At 46.0% G+C, this 22,390-nt stretch overlaps 1 protein-coding gene across 1 annotated transcript; it reads left to right on the top strand.

Moving 5' to 3' along the window:
* The first annotated feature begins 601 nt into the window (after nt 1–601).
* On the top strand, nt 602–21,778 carry LOC129823190 (protein NLRC3-like). The gene is made up of 11 exons (XM_055882027.1): nt 602–706; nt 939–1,128; nt 1,504–1,623; nt 4,915–5,060; nt 10,166–11,957; nt 12,083–12,256; nt 12,351–12,512; nt 12,910–13,083; nt 14,661–14,834; nt 20,698–20,744; nt 20,843–21,778. The coding sequence occupies exons 2-11, from the start codon at nt 974–976 to the stop codon at nt 21,382–21,384; spliced, it is 3,486 nt and encodes a 1,161-aa protein (XP_055738002.1). The 5' UTR covers nt 602–706; nt 939–973; the 3' UTR covers nt 21,385–21,778.
* The last annotated feature ends 612 nt before the right edge of the window (nt 21,779–22,390 follow it).

Genomic DNA, 22,390 nt, shown 5'->3' with positions numbered 1-22,390 from the left:
CATGATATTTACCTTATCTAGCCCCGTCCACGTGTGTCAATGGGCTGGAAGTTGCACCTTTTTTTTCAGGCTGCATAACGTGGATACACTACTGAAGTTGACAGACCTTGTAAACTAGTTATTCATTACTAGAAGGAATCACCACACTCTGTTCTAAAAACATTTTATTCATAAATCATAGACCTTGTTGTTATTGCTTTTCCTTGGTGTTTGTAAATATTATTGTCTGTCGAATATTTACTTGTCAAATTGTTGACACAACAATCCTGCTTGTGTGTGAACGCATTATAACAACATACTGTATGAATGAATAACTACAATATGCCAAGTAAAGTGTTACTGTAGCAGACATGATTTGGCTCATGGTCTCGGGATGAGGTAGCCCTGTTTGCGACCTCAAAATCCTTGTCAACCTCGAGCCAAGGGAGAATTTCCTATTCAGCTATTCGTTAAGACGTTGGTTTCTCCCATGGGAGACCTGGGTCCAGAGCCCACCTGTGACATTACCATACAATGTGTGTAAAAAGACCCGGAAATAATGGGAGAATTTGATGTCCTTGTTTCTGTCTGTCTAACCACAGTTGTTAATGATTAATCCTTATGGTGTGGAGAAAGCGTAGTTGAAACAGAAAGTACATTTGTTCATGTCCAGGATCCATTTTGAGATGACAGAACAGGATAGCCTGTAAACTCTAAAGAAAGTAAAGTAAGTATTTTAGAACAATAATCTAAATGACTGAGCAGAAAAAGTTAATCCCGAATTATGGGACAACTTCTTTTATCATTTGATGGGTGTTTGATCGACTTATCATGTGCCATTCTGTGTAGTGTTGCAAATCTTTATGAAGCCTATTAGACACTAGTAAGTATACGTTTGATCAAGGAAGTGTGTGTCATCCAAGTGGTGTGTTTGGGTGTGTGTGCGTATGTGACTATAGAACTTTAATCCTGGAAGTAACAAGATACCCCGTAAATGAGTGTCTCTTGGGAAAGAGAGGAGGGGGGCACTGCCAGCCCCCACACCCAGAGATCAGAGTCTCCAGTACCTAGCTGTTTGTCTATGAAGAGTGATCGCTCTATGGACAATCCTCCAAATTTTATCAGTGGACCAATGCCCTTGGACTCAAAGTAAGGTTACTGCTATACATGATATCACTTGTAAAAGGAGGAATTCCACAATGTTTTTTTGTCATAGTATTAAATATCTACCTATCATTTCTGTATGGAATACTATAGGATTTAATAACCACAAACGCATAGTGGAAATATACTTAATTATTCCAGAGGCTTCAGACAGCAAGGTAATCAATCCAAGGTGGGATGATATAGTCAAAGGATGATGATGATGTTGGGGATGATTATTATGCTATAAAGGATGATGTCATATTATTTCATAGATTTTTGTTGTTTTCCATTATGTATCAGCATTAATAAATGTTTGCTGTCATTGATAAAAGCTTTGATAACTGGCATTTTATTGTGCAAACTTGCTAATAATTCCAGAGGCTCCAACCAGAACAAGAGAGCAGGGTCTCCAGTACCCAGCTGCCTGTCCATGAAGAGTGATTGGTCTATGGATCATCCAGCATCTTTCAAAAGAGGATCAACGCCCTTTGACCAAAGGTTTGTTGGAATGAGACATTACTTTCAACTCACAGTATGGTAAATACTACAACATTGCTAAGTTTGGTTATACTTTCAGTCGGCCACTCGATGTAACATGCTACGGGAGTCAACAACCAATCGTATTCACCTGAAAACTGAAATCACGCCCAACAAGTCACTGAATGCGGGCCCCGCCCTCGGAAGCCTTGCCTTCCTGGCTATAATACCGGGGCTCGCATTCATTTCCTAAATTCTTCGCTCTTCAGCTCGCCTTAGAACGTCACCCAATCTACAAACTTTTCAAGCACACGAAGACTACAAGATTTGTCTCTGACTTAGTACTCACCCCCTAGATGTTGCAAGTTTTGGGTCGGTTTTTGTGTCAGCTAAAAGTGAACTACTTTCTGCTCTGCTTTTGTGCAGCTAATGCTTCCTTGCGTGGATAAGATTTGTGTTGGCTAAAAACCCACTACTTTCTGTTATGCTTGTGTAGCCAGTGCTTCCTTGCTTGACTAAGATGGACAGTGGTAAGAGTACGTTCAGAAAGGCTAACAGCCAAGTTTGAACCTCTGACCGTACACTAGGGCATGTGGTTTCACAATGAAAATGAAAGATTCTATCCCGTTTGAGGTGGAAACACGCTAATGTCACGTATACTCCCTCTCCGGCACTCGAGGTCGTCAGGCTGCTCATTATTACACACACCTGTCACCGTTGTTAAGCACATCAGCGCCTCATCGGACTCAATCACCTGCCTGATTACCTTCCCTATATACTGTATGTCCGGTTTCTCTGACAGTGTTCAGAGTCTGGATATCCCTGGTTTGTTCTGGAAGATTTTAAGAGTGTGAATCGTATCACATCAGTCCGAGGGAGAGTGAACCATTGGTGGTTAATACGCCTTTGATGGAGCTGGGTCATAGGGCGGCAGATCACCTGGGTGTGGATTGGCTGTCTTCTCCCTGGCAGCAGAGTTCCTCCAGCATTTTTGGGAAGGTATTTACTTCCGGTCCCTGCAGTGGTGATGCGTCGCTTATCCCTCATTCAGCCAGGCTGTAGAGTATATGGAGGAGGTGGGGCTTGTTTGCACACCGCCGATGGATGGAACGCTGGCGAGTTACTTAGCTCCAGAGGCTAACAAGGGGGCTAATCCTAGTATGGTGCTTCCAAATAAACAGTGTTGTTTCTCGGCAGATCAGCTGGACAAAGTGTTACCAGGCTGAGGGTGTGGCAGCCCGATCATTGAATGTGGTCACAATGCTGCAGATGTATAATATCGATTTGCTACAGGAGCTGAATAAGACCGTGGAGGCGGGGAATTTGGTTTCAGAGATTCTCATCAAAATCCGTTCTACGCTTGATTTTGTACTAGGTCTGTCTAGCTGTACTATTCTGGCTGTGGGGATGGATATGGGGTGACTGTGGTGTCTCTGGTTGACATGGTCCTGGATTCCTGAGAGGTACAGACGGATATATTTGAATGAGCCAGTTTTGCCAACAAAGTTGTTTGGCTCGGCAATGGAGTCCTTACAGGCCTGTTTTGAGGAGAAACAAAAACAGAGCAGGTCCTTACCCCATGAAAATCCTTCATGGGGGCGACTCTGATGTTCCCGAGGCGTGAAGAACAGGGCCAGAGGTGGGTTGCCCTAGGTAAGGGGACGGCTTCTAGGTCAGTTTTTGACCGTCTAGTTGCTTCTGGGCAGAGGTGGACGTCTTGTCACAGACAGATGTTGCGTTGAAGGAGAGCGGGTTCAAAGAAGATTCTTCCGCGATGCGCGGAAAGAGGCAGACCTCACAACCCTAGCTAGAGACCGGGAAAGGTGCCGTGTTTTCGGGGCCCTGCTCCCCAAGCATTTTACTGTGTCAACAGTGCTCCCAAGTGGCTCGGTCAATTGGGGGCAAGTCACTGGTTGTCAAAGTCCCCGAAGCCAGTATGGGCCGTGTATCAGAATAACGGTCCCACAAAAAAACGTTGTTTCTACCCAAGGTTCCTTGAGTTCAGGGGTATCGAGAGTCCGGTATCGTCCAGGTGTGAGTATAATAAAACAGTTCCTTCCCCACATTCAGACACACGGTTGTCGAGGCGTGGATATGAAAACAAGCATGACAAAAAAATACTAATTATCCCATTCCATTCCCATCCACTGCAGGAGATAATGTATGGGAGACTGGCAGCAGGCTCCGTCCAGTGGCGGGTATGAGTAGTTTCACCATGAGTGATAAGGACAATGACAAATGGGTACGGTCGGCAGTTTACTAAGCGTCCTCTTCCTTTCGTGGCATCATTACGTCAATGGTCCTAGTACCTGGCTTGAGAGAGAAGATTTCCTCTCTCCTTCAAAATCAGGCTATTCTCTTCAGGAGAATGAGTGGTTATGGGTCTGAATAAACAACTGCTATGGCCTACCGCCATCGCACATTCTCTTCTTTCAAACTCCCCATGAGTTCTCTTGGCTGCTGTATTTAACATTCAGCAAACAAGAGCTTGCATCCCTCTTCAAATAGCCTATTAGTAAAAGAAATGCTTTAAAAAATGTCCAGCAAGCTATTCTAGTCTAGCTTTTTCTGGGACAGCAAGAGCAAAGGGGTGTTTTTTTAAGGAGAGAGGCCAGCGGAGCGCAGGTGCGTATTGCGCAAGAGACAGAGGCTATAAGTTAGAAGCTTATGCAATACCCATCATTTGTTAGCTAATTATAAGGCTATTACTTAATTGAATGTGTTACCTGAAAGAGGTAGGCTAGGACAGAGTTTTAAAACAGCCTATTACTTCCACATCGTTGCTTGAAAGGTTACAGAGGCATAAATATCATACACTCCAAAAATGCTAACCTCTCCTGTTATTGTAATGGTGAGAGGTTAGCATGTCTTGGTACTGTCCACATGTAGCTTGTTTTTGGTCACAGGTTCCGGAATGGCTCAAGTATTGCAACATTTACCTGGAGCTAACTCTGCAAATAGCACAACTGGGTGATTTGAAAAGTCAATCGATCAATAATATAATAATACTCTTAGCAAAAATGTTTATCTTAAATGCACAATCTTTAGAAATGGTAAATTATGCAGACAATTACATTGATGGAAGCCACAATCTATCTGCAATATTAAAGCTGATCTACCCCCTAATTTTCTTTAAAAAAAATTTTTTTTTTTAAATGGTGAGAGGTTAGCATGTCTTGGGGGTTATGATATTTGTGCATCGGTAACATTATCACTCATCATTATTCACGATTCATTCAGGACTATCTGTAATCATGGTGTGCAGTGTGTGAGGGGGTCAAGGGATCAATTCTCTATCAACTGTGTAAACAGGTTCTGCAGACAGTGCATCACCAGATACCAGGAGCAGACTGGTTCTTCTGGAGACTATGGCTGTCCTCAGTGTAGAAAGAGATCCAGAACATGTCCAGTACTACAGCAACTAAATGAACCCAGTGATGCAAGAGGCTCTGAAAAGAGTAAGATAATTTGTTTCATTGTTCAAACCATGCTTATGTTTTCTGTATATCACATTTTTAGTTGGAGCTTTTCATTTAGTTAGCATGTGTTAAGAAAATACAGTGGGAAGAAAAAGTATTGTATGTGAACCCTTTAGAATTTCTTGGATTTCTGCATAAATGTAACGGCAGCCTTCCCTCTCTTCACTAGAAGAGAGAGTGTAGCAGGGATCGGACCAACACGCAGCATAGCCAGTGCTCAACATGTTTAATTAAACGAAACAATGAACACTTACAATGATACAAAATAACAAAAAGTGGCAAACCGATACAGTTCTAGCTGGTGCAGACAAAACACAAAGACAGGAAACAACCACCCACAATCCCCAACACAAAACAAGCCACATATATATGATTCTCAATCAGGGACAACGATTGACAGCTGCCTCTGATTGAGAACCATATTAGGCTGGACACAGAAACAGATGAACTAGACACACAACATAGAATTCCCACCCAGCTCACGTCCTGACCAACACTAAACAAGCAAAACACATAAGAACTCTGGTCAGGATGTTACAATAAATTGATAGATTTTTAAAAATCTTCTCTTCATCTAAGTCACAACAATAGACAAACACAGTCTGCTTCAACTAATAACACACAAACAATTATAATTTTCCTTGTCTTACTGAACACAGACAATTACATTCACAGTGCAGTTTGAAAAAAGTATTTGAACCCTTGGATTTAATAATAACAGGTTGACCCACCTTTGGCAGCAATAAACTCAACCAAACATTTTCTGTAGTTGCGGATCAGACCTGCACAACGGTCAGGAGGAATTTTGGACCAATTCCTCTTTACAAAACTGTTTCAGTTCCACAATATTCTTGAGATGTTTGGTGTGAACCGCTCTCTTGAGGTCATGCCACAGCATCTCAATCGGGTTGAGGTCAGGACTAACTGGGCCACTCTAGAAGGCGCATTTTCTTCTGTTCAAGCCATTCTGTTGTTGATTTACTATTTTCGGTTGTTGTCCTGTTGCATCGCCTAACTTCTGTTGAGCTTCAATTGGCGGACAGATAGCCTTACATTCTCCTGCAAAATGTCTTGGGAATTAATTTTCCTGTCGATGATAGCAAGCTGTCCAGGCCGGAGGCAGCAAAGCAGCCCCAAACCATGATGCTCCCTCCACCATACTTTACAGTTGGCATGAGGTTTTGATGTCGGTGTGCTGCGCCTTTTTTTCTCCACACATAATGTTGTGTGTTCCTTCCAAACAACACAACTTTAGTTTAATTTATTCACAGAGTATTTTGCCAGTAGACTTCTTTAGCTACAATCTAGGATTCTTCTTACCCTCACTGAGCATTCTGCACTGTGCTCTTGCAGTCATCTTTGCAGGATGGACACTCCTAGGGAGAGTAGCAACAGTGCTGACATTTCTCCATTTCTAGACAATTTGTCTTACCGTGGATTGACTTTTAGAGGTACCTTTGTTACCCTTTCCAGCCTTATGCATGTTAACAATTCTTAAACGTAGGTCTTCTGAGATATTTTTTGTTCGAAGCATGGTTCACATCAGGCAATGCTTCTTGTGAATAGCAAACTCATATTTTTTTAGTGTTTTTTATGGGGCAGGGCAGCTGTAACCAAAATCTCCAATCTCGTCTCATTGATTAGACTCCAGGTTATTTGACTCATGACTGTCACGTTCCTGACATATTTCTGTTAGTTTGTTGTATGTGTTAGTTGGTCAGGACGTGAGTTTGGGTGGGCATTCTATGTTTTCTGTTTCTATGTTGGTTTATGGGTTGCCTGGTATGGCTCTTAATTAGAGGCAGGTGTTTGGTGTTCCTCTAATTAAGAGTCATATTTAGGTAGGTGTTTTCACAGTGTTCGTTGTGGGTGGTTGTCTCCTGTGTCTGTGTATGTCGTTGCGCCACACGGGACTGTTTTCGGTTTGTTTGTTTTTTCGGTTTATGTAGTCTGTTCCTGTTTCATGCGTTCTTCGTTATATGTTAGTTCTTATGTTCAGGTGCGTCTACGTCGTTTGTTGTTTTGTTAGTGTATAATCGAGTTCGTGTTTTCTTTAATAAATATGTCTTCAAACTCCGCTGCATATTGGTTCAATCCCTGCTCCTCCTCTTCTGATGAAGAGGAAGAGGAAAGCCGTTACAGAACCACCCACCGATCCAGAACCAAGCGGCGCGAAGTCGAGCAGGATACTACACAGGAATCATGGACTTGGGAGGAAGTATTGGAAGGTAAAGGACACTGGGGTCACATTGGGGAATATCGCCGCGCTCGTGAGGAGATGGAGGCAGCGAGAGCCCAAGAGCGGTGGTATGAGGAGGCAGCAAGGAGACGTGACTGGAAGTCCGAGAGGAGACCCCAAAAATTTCTTGGGGGGGGGGGGGGGGGGATAAGAGGTAGTGGGCCAAGGGCAGGTAGGAGACCTGCGCCCACTTCCCAGGCTTACCGTGGAGAGCGGGAGTACGGGCAGGCGCCGTGTTACGCAGTAGAGCGCACGGTGTCTCCTGTACGAGTGCATAGCCTAGTGCGGGTTATTCCACCTCCCCGCACTGGTAGGGCTAGATTGGGCATTGAGCCAGGTGTCATGAGGCCGGCTCAACGCGTCTGGTCTCCAGTGCGTCTCCTCGGGCCGGTTTACATGGCACCAGCCTTACGCATGGTGTCCCCGGTTCGCCTACATAGCCCGGTGCGGGTTTTTCCACCTCCCCGCACTGGTCGGGCGACGGGGAGCATTCAACCAGGTAAGGTTGGGCAGGCTCGGTGCTCAAGGGCGCCAGTACGCCTTCACGGTCCGGTATTTCCGGCACTACCTCCCCGCCCCAGCCCAGTAACCCCAGTGCCTACACTACGCACCAGGCTTCCAGTGCGTTTTCAGAGCCCTGTTCCTCCTCCACGCACTCTCCCTATGGTGCGTGTCTCCAGCCCAATGCCTCCAGTTCCGGCACCGCGCACTAAGCCACCTGTGCATCTCCTAAGTCCTGTGCACACTGTTATTTCTCCCCGCACTCGTCCTGAGGTGTGTGCCCTCAGTCCGGTACCACGCACCAGGCATATAGTGCGCTTCGAGAGGTCAGTGTGTCCTGTCCCTGCTCCCCGCACTAGGCTTGAAGTGCGTGTCCTCAGTCAGGTGCCTCCAGTTCCGGCACCACGCACCAAGCCTACAGTGCGTCTCAGCCGGCCAGAGTCTGCCGTCTGCCCAACGGCGCATGAACTGCCTGTCTGCCATGAGCCTGCAAAGCTGCCCGTCTGCCATGAGCCTACAGAGCCTTCCGCCAGACAGGAGCAGCCAGAGCCTTCCGCCAGACAGGAGCAGTCTGAGCCATCCGTCTCCGCAGCGCCATCTGAGCCATCCGTCTCCCCAGCGCCATCTGAGCCATCCGTCTCCCCAGCGCCGTCTGAGCCATCCGTCTCCCCAGCGCCGTCTGAGCCATCCGTCTCCCCAGCGCCGTCTAAGCCATCCGTCTGTCCCGAGCCATTAGAGCCGCCCGTCTGTTCCGAGCCGTCAGAGCCGATAGTCAGTCAGGAGCCGCTAGAGCCAGTCGTCAGTCAGGATCTGCCAGAGCCGCCAACCAGACAGGATCTGCCAGAGCCGCCAACCAGACAGGATCTGCCAGAGACGCCAACCAGACAGGATCTGCCAGAGCCGCCAACCAGACAGGATCTGCCAGAGCCGTCAGTGAGCCATGAGCGTCTAGAGCCGTCAGCCAGCCATGAGTGTCCAGAGCCGTCAGCGAGCCATGAGCGTCCAGAGCCGTCAGCGAGCCATGAGCGTCCAGAGCTGTCAGCGAGCCATGTGCGACCAGAGCCGTCAGCCAGCCATGAGCGTCGAGAGCCGTCAGCCAGCCATGAGCGTCGAGAGCCGTCAGCCAGCCATGAGCGTCGAGAGCCGTCAGCCAGCCATGAGCGTCCAGAGCCGTCAGCCAGTCTTGAGCTGTCCCTTAGCCCAGAGCGGCTATTTACCCAGAACTGCCCCTCAGTCCGGAGCTGTCTCTCTGTCCGGAGCTGCCTTTCAGTCCGGAGTTGCCCCTCTATCCTGAGATACCTCTCTATCCTGATCTATCCCTCTGTCTTGAGCTATCCCTCTGTCCTGAGCTATCCCTCTGTCCCGGTGCTGCCCCTGTTGTCGATGTTACCAAAAGGATTTAGTGGGGGTAAGATGAGGGTGGACATTCATAGGGGGAAATGGAAGCTGGGATTGACTATGGTGGGGTGGGGACCTCGCCCGGAGCCTGAGCCACCACTGTGGTCAGATGCCCACCCAGACCCTCCCCTAGACTTTGTGCTGGTGCGCCCGGAGTTCGCACCTTATGGGGGGGGTTATGTCACGTTCCTGACCTATTTCTGTTAGTTTGTTGTATGTGTTAGTTGGTCAGGACGTGAGTTTGGGTGGGCATTCTATGTTTTCTGTTTCTATGTTGGTTTATGGGTTGCCTGGTATGGCTCTTAATTAGAGGCAGGTGTTTGGTGTTCCTCTAATTAAGAGTCATATTTAGGTAGGTGTTTTCACAGTGTTCGTTGTGGGTGGTTGTCTCCTGTGTCTGTGTATGTCGTTGCGCCACACGGGACTGTTTTCGGTTTGTTTGTTTTTTCGGTTTATGTAGTCTGTTCCTGTTTCATGCGTTCTTCGTTATATGTTAGTTCTTATGTTCAGGTGCGTCTACGTCGTTTGTTGTTTTGTTAGTGTATAATCGAGTTCGTGTTTTCTTTAATAAATATGTCTTCAAACTCCGCTGCATATTGGTTCAATCCCTGCTCCTCCTCTTCTGATGAAGAGGAAAGCCGTTACACTGACTCCAATTAGCTTTTGGAGAAGTCATTAGCCTAGGAGTTCACATACTTTTCCCAACCTACACTGTGAATGTTTAAATGATGTATTCAATATAGACATGAAAAATACAATAATTTGTGTGTTATTAGTTTAAGCACACTCTTTTTGCCTATTGTTATGACTAAATTTTATGTAAAATTTATGCAGAAATCCAGGTAATTCCAAAGGGTTCACATACTTTTTCTTGCCACTGTACAGAAAATAACAATAACGTGAATGTATTTATTTGATACACATCCTTTTCATTCTACCCTTGTAGTGGATGACAGCCTGCAGAGAGCTTTAAAGATTCATAAAACCAATCTGAAAGGGAGGTATGGATGTGTGATAGAAGGCATTGTAAAAGCAGGGATTCAAACTCCCCTGAACAGAATTTACACAGAGCTCTACATCACAGAAGGAGAGAGTGAAGAGGTTAACAATGAACATGAGGTGTGGCAGCTAGAGACAACATCCAGAATGCCAACCTCACAGGACACAGCAATCCACTGCAATGACATCTTCAAACCCTTACCTGGCCAAGGCAGACCCATCAGAACTGTGCTGACGATGGGCATCGCTGGCATTGGAAAAACTGTCTCTGTGCAGAAGTTCATCCTAGACTGGGCTGAAGGGAAGGCAAACCAAGATGTGGATATCATATTTGTGCTTCCTTTCCGGGAGATAAACTTGATTAAAGATGAACAGTACAGTATACTCAGACTTCTAAACAGCTTCCACACAGATCTAGACATAGATGATGTGAAGAAACTTGCTGGATGTAAAGCTATGTTCATCTTTGATGGTCTGGATGAAAGCAGACTTCCATTGTTTTTCCAGCACAATGAAATGGTGTCTGATGTAACACAGACATCGTCTGTAGACGTGCTGCTGGCAAACCTCATCAAAGGGAATCTGCTTCCCTCTGCTCTTCTCTGGATAACTTCAAGACCAGCAGCAACCCATCAGATCCCCCCTGAGTATGTTGACCAGGTGACAGAGGTACGAGGGTTCAATGACCCACAGAAGGAGGAGTACTTCAGGAAGAGATTCAGTGATGAGAACCTGGCCAGCAGAATCATCTCACACATAAAGACATCAAGGAGCCTCTACATCATGTGCCACATGCCAGTCTTCTGCTGGATTTCTGCAATAGTCCTTGAGTACATGTTAAGTACAGACAAGAGAAAAGAGACGCCAAAGACACTGACTGAGATGTTCATACACTTCCTTCTCATTCAGACCAATCTGAAGAACCAGAAGTATCATGGAGGTGATGAGATGGATCAAGAGGAGCTCATGGAGTCGGACAAGGAAGTTCTTCTGAAGCTGGGGAAACTGGCATTTGAACATCTGGAGAAGGGCAATCTCATGTTCTATGAAGAAGACCTTAAAGAGTGTGGTATTGATGTCAAAGAGGCCTCAGTGTACTCAGGAGTGTGCACAGAAATCTTTAAAGAAGAGTCTGTGTTGTCTCAGAGAATGGTGTATTGCTTTGTCCATCTGAGCATTCAGGAGTTTTTCTCTGCTGTCTATGTATATCATTGTTACACAACCAATAACATGAATGCACTGAAGTCCTTCTGGACTGGAGTTGTTTCTAATGAGCAATCCTTGGAAGAGCTTCTGAAGAGTGCTGTTAATAAAGCCTTGGAGAGCAAGAATGGACACCTGGATCTTTTTGTCCGCTTCCTTCATGGCCTCTCTCTGGAATCAAATCAGAAACTCCTACGAGGTCTGGTAAGACAGACAGAGAGCAGTCCAGAGAGCGTCCAGAAAACCATCCAATCCCTTAAGGTGATGCAGAAGAAGAACATCTCCCCTGAAAGGTGCATCAATCTTTTCCACTGTTTGATAGAGATGAAAGACCATTCAGTACAGGATGAAATCCAAGAGTTCTTGAGGTCAGAGAAGAGATCCCAAAACCTCTCACTTGCACACTGTTCAGTGCTGGTCTACATACTGCAAATGTCAGAGGACGTTCTCGATGAGTTTAAACTGAAGACGTACACCACGTCACAAGAGGGACGTAGGAGACTGCTCCCAGCTGTGAGGTGCTACAGAAAAGCTCTGTACGTACTCATATGACTATAGCCCAGACCAAATGTATAGTATTTCATTGGCCGACTTGCACTATAATCAAACCAAAAATATATTTCTCCAGTTTGTTTGTGAAACCACAACAATATTTCTGCAGGTTGTCAGGCTGTGGAGTCACAGTGGAAGGCTATGCTTCTTTGGTCTCAGCTCTGAGGTCAAAACCATCACACTTGAGAGAGCTGGATCTGAGCTACAATTGTCTAGGAGACTCCGGAGTGAAACTACTCACTGTTGGTCTGAAGGATCCACATTGTAGACTGGAGACATTGAGGTGAATAATATTTGTGTGTTCACACTGATATTTTAATTAAACCCAAAATATGTTTTTGTAGTTTGTTTGTGAAATCATGATACATTCTCTGCAGGCTGTCAGGCTGTTGGATCACAGAGGAAGGCTGTGCTTCTCTGGCCTCAGCTCTGAGTTCAAACCCCTCACACCTGAGAGAGGTTAATCTGAGTGACAATGACCTGAAGGATTCAGGAGTGAATCTGCTTTCTGGCATACTGGGGAATCTGGAGACACTGAGGTCAGTCAAATTAATTTGTGTGCACACATTTTGTGAAATCTATTACCAATCCGTTTGAAATTCCCACTGTAAACTGTATACTTTGAGGCCAGTGCAGTTAGTTTTTGTACACCAGTGGAGGCTGCTGAGGAGAGGACTGCTCATAATAATGGATTGAATTGAGTGCATTTGCTGGAATGGAGTGAATGGAATGGAAAACCATGTGTTTGATACAATTCCATTCACTTAATTTCAGCAAATAAAATGAGCCGTCTTCCCCTCAGCAGCCTCAACTGGTGTACATACTTTTTGACATTGTGTTGGTTTTTAGCAAACATTATTTGGGATTATAGTTTATTGGTTTTATGAATAAAAAGTTAAAATGTTCAAATGTTTATGATCTTTTTTATTTACGTAGACTAAAACAATGCAGATTAACAAAGACATGCTGTGCAATGCTGGTATCAGCTCTCAGCTCAAACTCTTCACACCTGAGAGAGCTGGACCTGTGTGACAATGACCTTCAGGATTCAGGAGTGAAATTACTCTCTTCTGGACTGGGAAATCCTCACTGTAAACTGGAGACTCTGAGGTCAGTATTCCTGTATTTATTCAACAAAAAATACAGGAATTAACTTCTTATGGCTGCAGGGGCAGTATTGAGTAGCTTGGATGAAAGGTGCACAGAGATGCCCATAGTAAACTGCCTGCTCCTCAGTCCCAGTTGCTAATATATGCATATTATTATTCACATTGGATAGAAAACACTCAGGAAGTTTCTAAAACTGTTTGAATGATGTCTGTGAGTATAACATCACTCATATGGCAGGCAAAAGCCTGAGAAAAAATCCAAACAGGAAGTGGGAATTCTGAGGCTGGTCGATTTTCAACCAAGATCCTATTGAATTCACAGCGAGATATGGATGAGTTTGCACTTCCTACGGCTTCCACTAAATGTCAACAGTCTGTAGAACCTTGTCTGATGCCTCTACTGTGAAGGGGGGCCGAATGAGAGGGGAATTAGTCAGGTCTGCCATGACCTGACCATATTCTAACCATGCGCGTTCACATGAGAGGGAGCTCTGTTCCATCGCTCATCTGAAGTCAATGTAATTCTCCGGTTGGAACGCTATTCAAGAGTTATGTTAAAAACATTCTAAAGGTTGATTCAATACATCGTTTGACATGTTTCTACTGACTGTTACGGAACATGGACATTTGGACATTGTCAGCTTATAGTGATCGCGCTTCCTGACGTTTGTTTACCAAACACGCTAACAAAAATAGTTATTTGGACATAAATGATGGACATTACCGAACAAAACTATCATTTCTTGTGGAAGTGGGAGTCCTGGGAGTGCATTCCGACGAAGATCAGCAAAGGTAAGTGAAGATTTATAATGCTTTTTATGAGTTTTGTTAACTGCACAATTTGGCGGGTAACTGTATGGCTTGCTTATGTGGCTGAACGCTGTTTTCAGATTATTGAATATTGTGTTTTGCCGTAAAGCTTTTTGAAATCTGACACAGTGGTTGCATTAAGAACAAGTGTATTTTTAATTATATGTAAAACATGTATCTTTCATCAAAGTTTATGATGAGTATTTATGTTATTTGACGTGGCTCTCTGCAATTTCTCCGGATATTTTGGAGGCATTTCTGAACATGGCGCCAATGTAAACTGAGGTTTCTGGATATAAATATTAACTTTATCGAACAAAGCATATATGTATTGTGTAACATGAAGTCCTATGAGTGTCATCTGATGAATATCATCAAAGGTTAGTGATTCATTTTATCTCTATTTCTGCTTTTTGTTACTTCAGTCTTTGGCTGGAAAAATTACTGTGTTTGTCTGTGATTTTGCGGTGACCTAACATAATCGTTTGTGGTGCTTTCGCTGAAAAGCCTATTTGAAATCGGACACTTTGGTGGGATTAACAACAAGATTACCTTTAAAATTGTATGAGATACATGTATGTTTGAGGAATTTTAATTATGAGATTTCTGTTGTTTGAATTTGGCACCTTGCACTTTCACTGACTGTTGTCATATCGATCCCGTTAACGGGATTGCAGCCATAAGAAGTTTTTAAGATGTAGCAGCCAATCTCTCTTTCCACAATAAGGTAGCAGCAATGTTGTTAAAATAACAATCATCTATTTTCAGGCTGTCAGGCTGTCTGATCACAGTGGAAGGCTGTGGTTTTCTGGCATCAGCTCTGAAGTCAAACCCCTCACACCTAAGAGAGCTGGATCTTCGGTACAATCACCCAGAAGACTCGGGAGTGCGACTGCTCTCTGCTGGACTTGAGGATCCGCACTGGAAACTGGAGAAACTCAAGTATGTAGCCAGCAGGCAACTGTTGACAATAATGTCATTTAACATTGTTTATGACATCAGAACCATGTTATTACAGACACGATGATATCCTTCGTCATTTCTCCGTCAATACTCCATGTTACTTAACTAAATTTGGCACACTGGTTGAGAACTCAATTCCCTAACTAGTCAGCAGATGACACAGCGATCCGCTCACTAGAAGGATGGATAGAAATGTAACGTTCTCACATAGGGATTCTCTAAGAAGACATTTAAGAAGGCTGTGATGTCGTTCTGCTGTATTAACTACTTGGCCCTGTTGGCAACCAGTAGCTAGTTTAGAATTGTTATATTTCTGTTAGCTTACGTTGTAGCTAGCTAACAAACAAACCATTAGCGACTAACAAGTATAGCTATAATGTTACCTTTCCAACCGGTGATGGCCAAAGATGAGGAATGATCTGCTGTCAGGGGCAGGGACTGCTAGCCGAGATTGAGGAGATGCCTCCTCGTCAACCCCAGCTTTGGCCTCCACACAAATTTGTAAACATTTTTTTTTAGAAAATGGCCATTGAATGTGTTAGTACACATAATGGAGAGCTTTGTCTACACCCATTAAGAATTGTTCAAACCCTCTTAAACCTTAGCCCCACCAATCTCTAAGGATTCACATGTGAGGACATGTGCTAAACATAGTAAGATAGTGTATTTTTTCTACTTCTTTCAGTCTTAATCTTTGGTTGTTTACTATACTATCTACTCCTTGGCCTATATCCTAATCTGACTTTGGTGCAGGTCATGTGTTTCTTCACATTACCGTCTCTGATAAACACACACTATATCAAATAAAGGTGTATTTGTCACCTGCACAGGATACAGAAGGAGTAAACGGTACAGTGAATTTGGTTACTTGCATAGTAACATCAAATTGGAAGAGTCTAGAAATATTGTATAATTATTAGATTACCCTAAATTGATGGGTTATGTGAAAACTATAACTACCTCCCAGCCACATATAGCTAAGTGAATGGGTCACTATTGTTGAGCTTCAATTGGTGGACAGAGCCTTACGTTCTCTGGAAAATGTATTGATTAACTTGAATACATTTTCCCTTCGATTATAGCAGGCCTTTCAAGCCATGATGTTCCCTCCACCATACTTTACAGTTGGGATGAGGTTTTGATGTTGGCTTGATGTGCCTTTTTTTTCTCCACACATAGTGTTGTGTGTTCCTTCCAAACAACATCTGTCTACAGAGTATTTTGCCAGTAGCGCTGTGGAACATCCAGGTGCTCTTTTGCGAACTTCAGACATGCAGCAATGCTTTTTTTGGACAGCAGTGGCTTCTGTGGTGTCCTCCCATGAACATCATTCCTGTTGAGTGTTTTAGGTATCATAGACTCGTCAACAGAGATGTTAGCATGTTCCAGAAATTTCTGTAAGCCTTTAGCTGACACTCTAGGATTCTTCTTAACCTCATTGAGCATTCTGCACTGTGCTCTTGCAGTCACCTTTGCAGGACGGCCACTCCTAGGGAGAGTAGCAACAGTTGAACTCCATTTATAGACAATTTGTCTTACTGTTGACTGATAAACATCAAGGCCTTTAGAGATACTTTTGTAACCCTTTCCAGCTTTATGCTAGTCAACAAGTCTTAATCTTAGGTCTTCTGAGATCTCTTTTGTTCGAGGCATGGTTCACATCAGGCGATGCTTGTGAGTAGCAAACTCAAATTTTGTAAGTTTTTTATAGGGCAGGCAGCTCTAACCAACATCTCCAATCTCGTCTCATTGATTGGACTCCAGGTTAGCTGACTCCTGACTCCATTAGCCTAGGTGTAAAGGCAGTCAATGTTGTTCTCCCCCTTAGACGAGAAGGAGCATGGATAGGACCAAGATGCGGATTGAGGGAAATAAGCCATCTTTTAATGAAAAAACAGCAAACAAGACACTACAAACTACAAAACAACAAACGTGACTAACCTTCAACTGTCCTGTGAGGACACAGGAACAAACACCCACAAAACACCAGTGAAACCCTGGCTGCCTTTGTATGACTCTCAATTAGAGACAAACAATACACACCTGTCTCTAATTGAGAATCATACCAGGCCGAACACAAAACCCCACATAGAAATACAAACATAGACAAACCCACCCAACTCACGCCCTGACCAACTAAAATGAATACAAAACAAAGGAAAACAGGTCAGGAACGTGACAGAACCCCCCCCTTAAGGTGCGAACTCCGGGCGCACCAGCACAAAGTCTAGGGGAGGGTCTGGGTGGGCGTCTGTCCACGGTGGCGGCTCTGGCGCTGGTCGTGGTCCCCACCCCACCATAATCAATCCCCGCTTCTTTATCCCCCTCCCAATGACCACCCTCCCACTAACACCACCTAAATGAGCGACCAGCACCGGGACAAGGGGCAGCACCGGGACAAGGGGCAGCACCGGGACAAGGGGCAGCACCGGGACAAGGGGCAGCACCGGGACAAGGGGCAGCACCGGGACAAGGGGCAACACCGGGATAAGGGGCGGCAGGTCCTGGCTGAGGGACTCCGGCAGGTCCTGGCTGAGGGACTCCGGCAGGTCCTGGCTGAGGGACTCCGGCAGCTCCGGACTGTAGGGCAGCTCCGGACTGTAGGGCAGCTCCTGACTGTAGGGCAGCTCCTGACTGGCGGGCGTCTCTGGCAGCTCCTGACTGGCGGGCGTCTCTGGCAGCTCCTGACTGGCGGGCGTCTCTGGCAGCTCCTGACTGGCGGGCGTCTCTGGCAGCTCCTGACTGGCGGGCGTCTCTGGCAGCTCCTGACTGGCGGGCGTCTCTGGCAGCTCCTGACTGGCGGGCGTCTCTGGCAGCTCCTGACTGGCGGGCGTCTCTGGCAGCTCCTGACTGGCGGGCGTCTCTGGCAGCTCCTGACTGGCGGGCGTCTCTGGCAGCTCCTGACTGGCGGGCGTCTCTGGCGGCTCCTGACTGGCGGGCGTCTCTGGCGGCTCCTGACTGGCGGGCGTCTCTGGCGGCTCCTGACTGACGGACGGCTCTGGCGGCTCCTGACTGACGGGCGGCTCTACTGGCTCGGGACAGACGGGCGGCTCTACTGGCTCGGGACAGACGGCTGGCTCAGACGGCGCTGGGCAGACAGATGGCTCAGACGGCGCTGGGCAGACAGATGGCTCAGACGGCGCTGGGCAGACAGATGGCTCAGACGGCGCTGGGCAGACAGATGGCTCAGACGGCGCTGGGCAGACAGATGGCTCAGACGGCGCTGGGCAGACAGATGGCTCAGACGGCGCTGGGCAGACAGATGGCTCAGACGGCGCTGGGCAGACAGATGGCTCAGACGGCGCTGGGCAGACAGATGGCTCAGACGGCGCTGGGCAGACAGATGGCTCAGACGGCGCTGGGCAGACAGATGGCTCAGACGGCGCTGGGCAGACAGATGGCTCAGACGGCGCTGGGCAGACGGGCCGTTCAGGCACCGCTGGGCAGACGGCAGACTCTGGCCGGCTGAGACGCACTATAGGCCTGGTGCGTGGTACCGGAACTGGAGGTACCGGGCTGAGGGCACGCACCTCAGGGCGAGTGCGGGGAACAGGAACAGGGCACACTGGACTCTCGTGGCGCACTCTAGGCCTGGTGCGTGGTACCGGAACTGGAGGTACCGGGCTGAGGGCACGCACCTCAGGGCGAGTGCGGGGAGAAGGAACAGTGCGTCCAGGGCTCTGGAGACGCACAGGAGGCTTGGTGCGTGGTGCCGGAACTGGAGGCACCGGGCTGGAGACACGCACCATAGGGAGAGTACGTGGAAGAGGAACAGGGCTCTGGAGATGCACTGGAAGCCTGGTGCGTGGTGTAGGCACTGGTGGTACTGAGCTGGGGTGGGAAGGTGGCGCCGGATATACCGGACCGTGAAGGAGGACACGTGCTCTTGAGCACCGAGCCTCCCCAACCTTACCAGGTTGAATGGACCCCGTAGCCCTGCCAGTGCGGCGAGGTGGAATAGCCCGCACTGGGCTATGCAGGCGAACCGGGGACACCACCTGTAAGGCTGGTGCCATGTACACCGGCCCGAGGAGACGTACTGGAGACCAGATACGTTGGGCCGGCTTCATGGCACTCGGCTCGATGCCCAACCTAGCCCTCCCAGTGCGGCAAGGTGGAATAGCCCGCACTGGGCTAAGCACGCGTACTGGGGACACCGTGCGCTTTACCGCATAACACGGTGTCTGACCAGTACGACGCCCTCTTACTCCACGGCAAGCCCGGGGAGTTGGCTCAGGTATCCAACCCGGCTTCGCCACACTCCCCTTTAGCCCCCCCCCAAGAAATTTTTGGGTGAGCCTCTCGGGCTTCCGTGCTAGCCGCGTACCCTCATACCTGCGCTCCTGGGCTGTGGCTGCCTTCTTCTCCTCCCGAGAGCGGCGATTCTCTCCCACCTTAGCCCAGGGTCCTTCTCCATTGAAAATTTGCTCCCAACTCCATTCCTCTTCTCTCCATTGCTTTAGTTCTTTCTCTCTCTCCTCAATCCGCTTGGTCCTGTTGTGTTGGGTGTTTCTGTAAAGGCAGTCAATGTTGTTCTCCCCCTTAGACGAGAAGGAGCATGGATAGGACCAAGATGCGGATTGAGGGAAATAAGCCATCTTTTAATGAAAAAACAGCAAACAAGACACTACAAACTACAAAACAACAAACGTGACTAACCTTCAACTGTCCTGTGAGGACACAGGAACAAACACCCACAAAACACCAGTGAAACCCTGGCTGCCTTTGTATGACTCTCAATTAGAGACAAACAATACACACCTGTCTCTAATTGAGAATCATACCAGGCCGAACACAAAACCCCACATAGAAATACAAACATAGACAAACCCACCCAACTCACGCCCTGACCAACTAAAATGAATACAAAACAAAGGAAAACAGGTCAGGAACGTGACACTAGGTGTTCACATACTTTTTCCAACCTACACTGAATGTTTAAATTATGTATTCCCTATAAATGTCACTCCCTTTGGTTCCTTTCCCAGGCGTCATTGTTTCGGTTTCAGTTTCATGTCTGTGTGCTGTTAGTGTTTCTTGTTTTGTATTATGTTCAGTTTATTGTATTACAACACTCACTCTCTGAACTTGCTTCCTGACTCTCAGTGCACATTGTTACACATATTCAGAAGCTAAACAGTGTTTGTTTACAATTTGGTTCTGGTGGGGTACAATTGGACTAAGCTCATGAGGCATTTATGTAAGTTATATTCTTCAAGAATCAATGGGTGTGTGTAAGTCAAACAATTGTTTTTGCAGTCTCAGATTGATCCTTTAAATAATATGAACTATAAATGTCTCAAGCATAGCGTACCTGTCTTACTCCATTGTTTATAACAGGAAAATAAACCAAGTATTGCTTCAAAATATGTTCAAAAGCTGTCAACTACGCTACCTCGTCCATTTCCCATCTGAGTAGGCCTATGTATTAGGCTAGGTCACATGTAGGGTTAAGGAGCAGTTTCACAGACTAAACCTAGTTCTGGACTAGAAGGATGTTGGCTGGAGATTTTCCATTAATCTCACTTTATATTCCAGGACTAGGCTTAATCTGTGTCTGGGAAAACATCTCGATAATGTTTAAATGAGTGGAACGGGAGGATGTATTACATGAAAAAACTAATTTAAATGACAAAGTACATTAATGGGATAAACCTATAACTTGTATTAGGTTGTTTGAGAGAACGACTGAATCCTAATCAAGCCATCCTATGTGAGTATCTGTTGAAGTACAATAGATCAATACATTTACAGTACTCTAGCAGGTGTCGACGTGTGTAGGATGATGTCACCCAGTTTGTGTATCACTCAACACCTGTCTGATGTTTTGCTTTTCCTACAGTGTGGACCATGGCAATGGGGGTTGGTTGAAATCAGGGCTGAAAAAATGTGAGTACTGACTGAAATCCCCCCCCCCCCACACACACACACACACACTCTGTATTGATTACTAACACGGTATATTGTGTCTTGGTCTCCCCCATCAGATGCCTGTGTAATCACACTGGACCCAAACACAGCATTCAAAAAACTATCTCTGTCCGAGGAGAACAGAAAGGTGACATATGGGGGAGAGAAGCAACCGTATCCTGATCACCCAGATAGATTTACTTACTGGGCACAGGTGCTGTGTAGAGAGGGTCTGTCTGGGCGCTGTTACTGGGAGGCAGAGTGGAGTGGTAGTGAGGCTGTTATAGGACTGACATATAGAGGAATCTGCAGGAATGGAGAGATTACTGACTTTAGGCTTGGACGCAATGACAAGTCCTGGAGTCTGGAATGCTCTAGTACCAGTTACTCTGCCAGACACAATAGTGAGAGCACTACTGCCATATCTGTCCCTTCCTCCAGCACTCACAAAGTAGGAGTGTATCTGGACTGGCTGGCCGGCACTCTGGCCTTCTACAGTGTCTCTTCTGACACACTGACCCACCTGCATACCTTTCATGCCACTTTCACTGAGCCCCTCTATCCAGGGTTTAAGCTTTGGGGTTATGACTCCACAGTGTCCCTGTGCCAGATAAAATAGAGTATCCTGAGTCTTCTGCAAAGTCACACTCCTGCTCAAACACAGCTGGGTGACACACACACACACACACACACACACACACACACACACACACACACACACACACACACACACACACACACACACACACACACACACACACACACACACACACACACACACACACACACACCCTATGATTATGTAAATCGTTTTTTAGTTCATTAGGGTTCACAGGTATTGTACCGGAGTAGTTTTCGAAATAAAGTGAATCACAACCCTAGCAGTTGGAAAGCAGATCTTGCTATTATTTTTCGTTGTTGTATTATAGTCCTGAAAATTGATTTGTCAAATTGCTTTGACTGTTTCTGTAAAGGAATTGTTTTTGATGATTAAACGGTGATTTTATTGTAAACATGGCCTTTCCTTTAAACTGGTTTAACTGGTTTTATGATTACACTTTTATGGTGTCAATGTAACCAGACTTTAACAAGATGTTATTGTATTCAAAGTTAATCAGTCACTAGAATGATACAGAGCCACTTACATCACATCACCATACTTACTTTGTTCTGGTAGTGAATTCAGGCTACAACGTAAAGATCTCAGGGATTATTTCAAAGCGTGTACACAGAGTGAAAAATACACACGAAGAGGGATATTAACAAATTGGTGGATGTTTTTTTTATATGCGAAAATGGGGTGCACTTCCTCAAAAAAGGACCCTCAACACAAAGAGAAGACAGAGGAAGGGGTCACTGGCTCTAGGGAACATGACATTGAGGTTAAAGTTAAGAGGTAATAATAATACACTGCTCAAAAAAATAAAGGGAACACTTAAACAGCACAATGTAACTCCAAGTCAATCACACTTCTGTGAAATCAAACTGTCCACTTAGGAAGCAACACTGATTGACAATAAATATAACATGCTGTTGTGCAAATGGAATAGACAAAAGGTGGAAATTATAGGCAATAAGTAAGACACCCCCAAAAAAGGAATGGTTCTGCAGGTGGTGACCACAGA

Source organism: Salvelinus fontinalis, chromosome 2 (genome assembly GCF_029448725.1).
Source record: "Salvelinus fontinalis isolate EN_2023a chromosome 2, ASM2944872v1, whole genome shotgun sequence".
NCBI lineage: Eukaryota > Metazoa > Chordata > Actinopteri > Salmoniformes > Salmonidae > Salvelinus > Salvelinus fontinalis.
The sequence above is the reverse complement of the archived record's forward strand: the minus strand, read 5'-3'. Positions and strand labels throughout refer to the sequence as shown.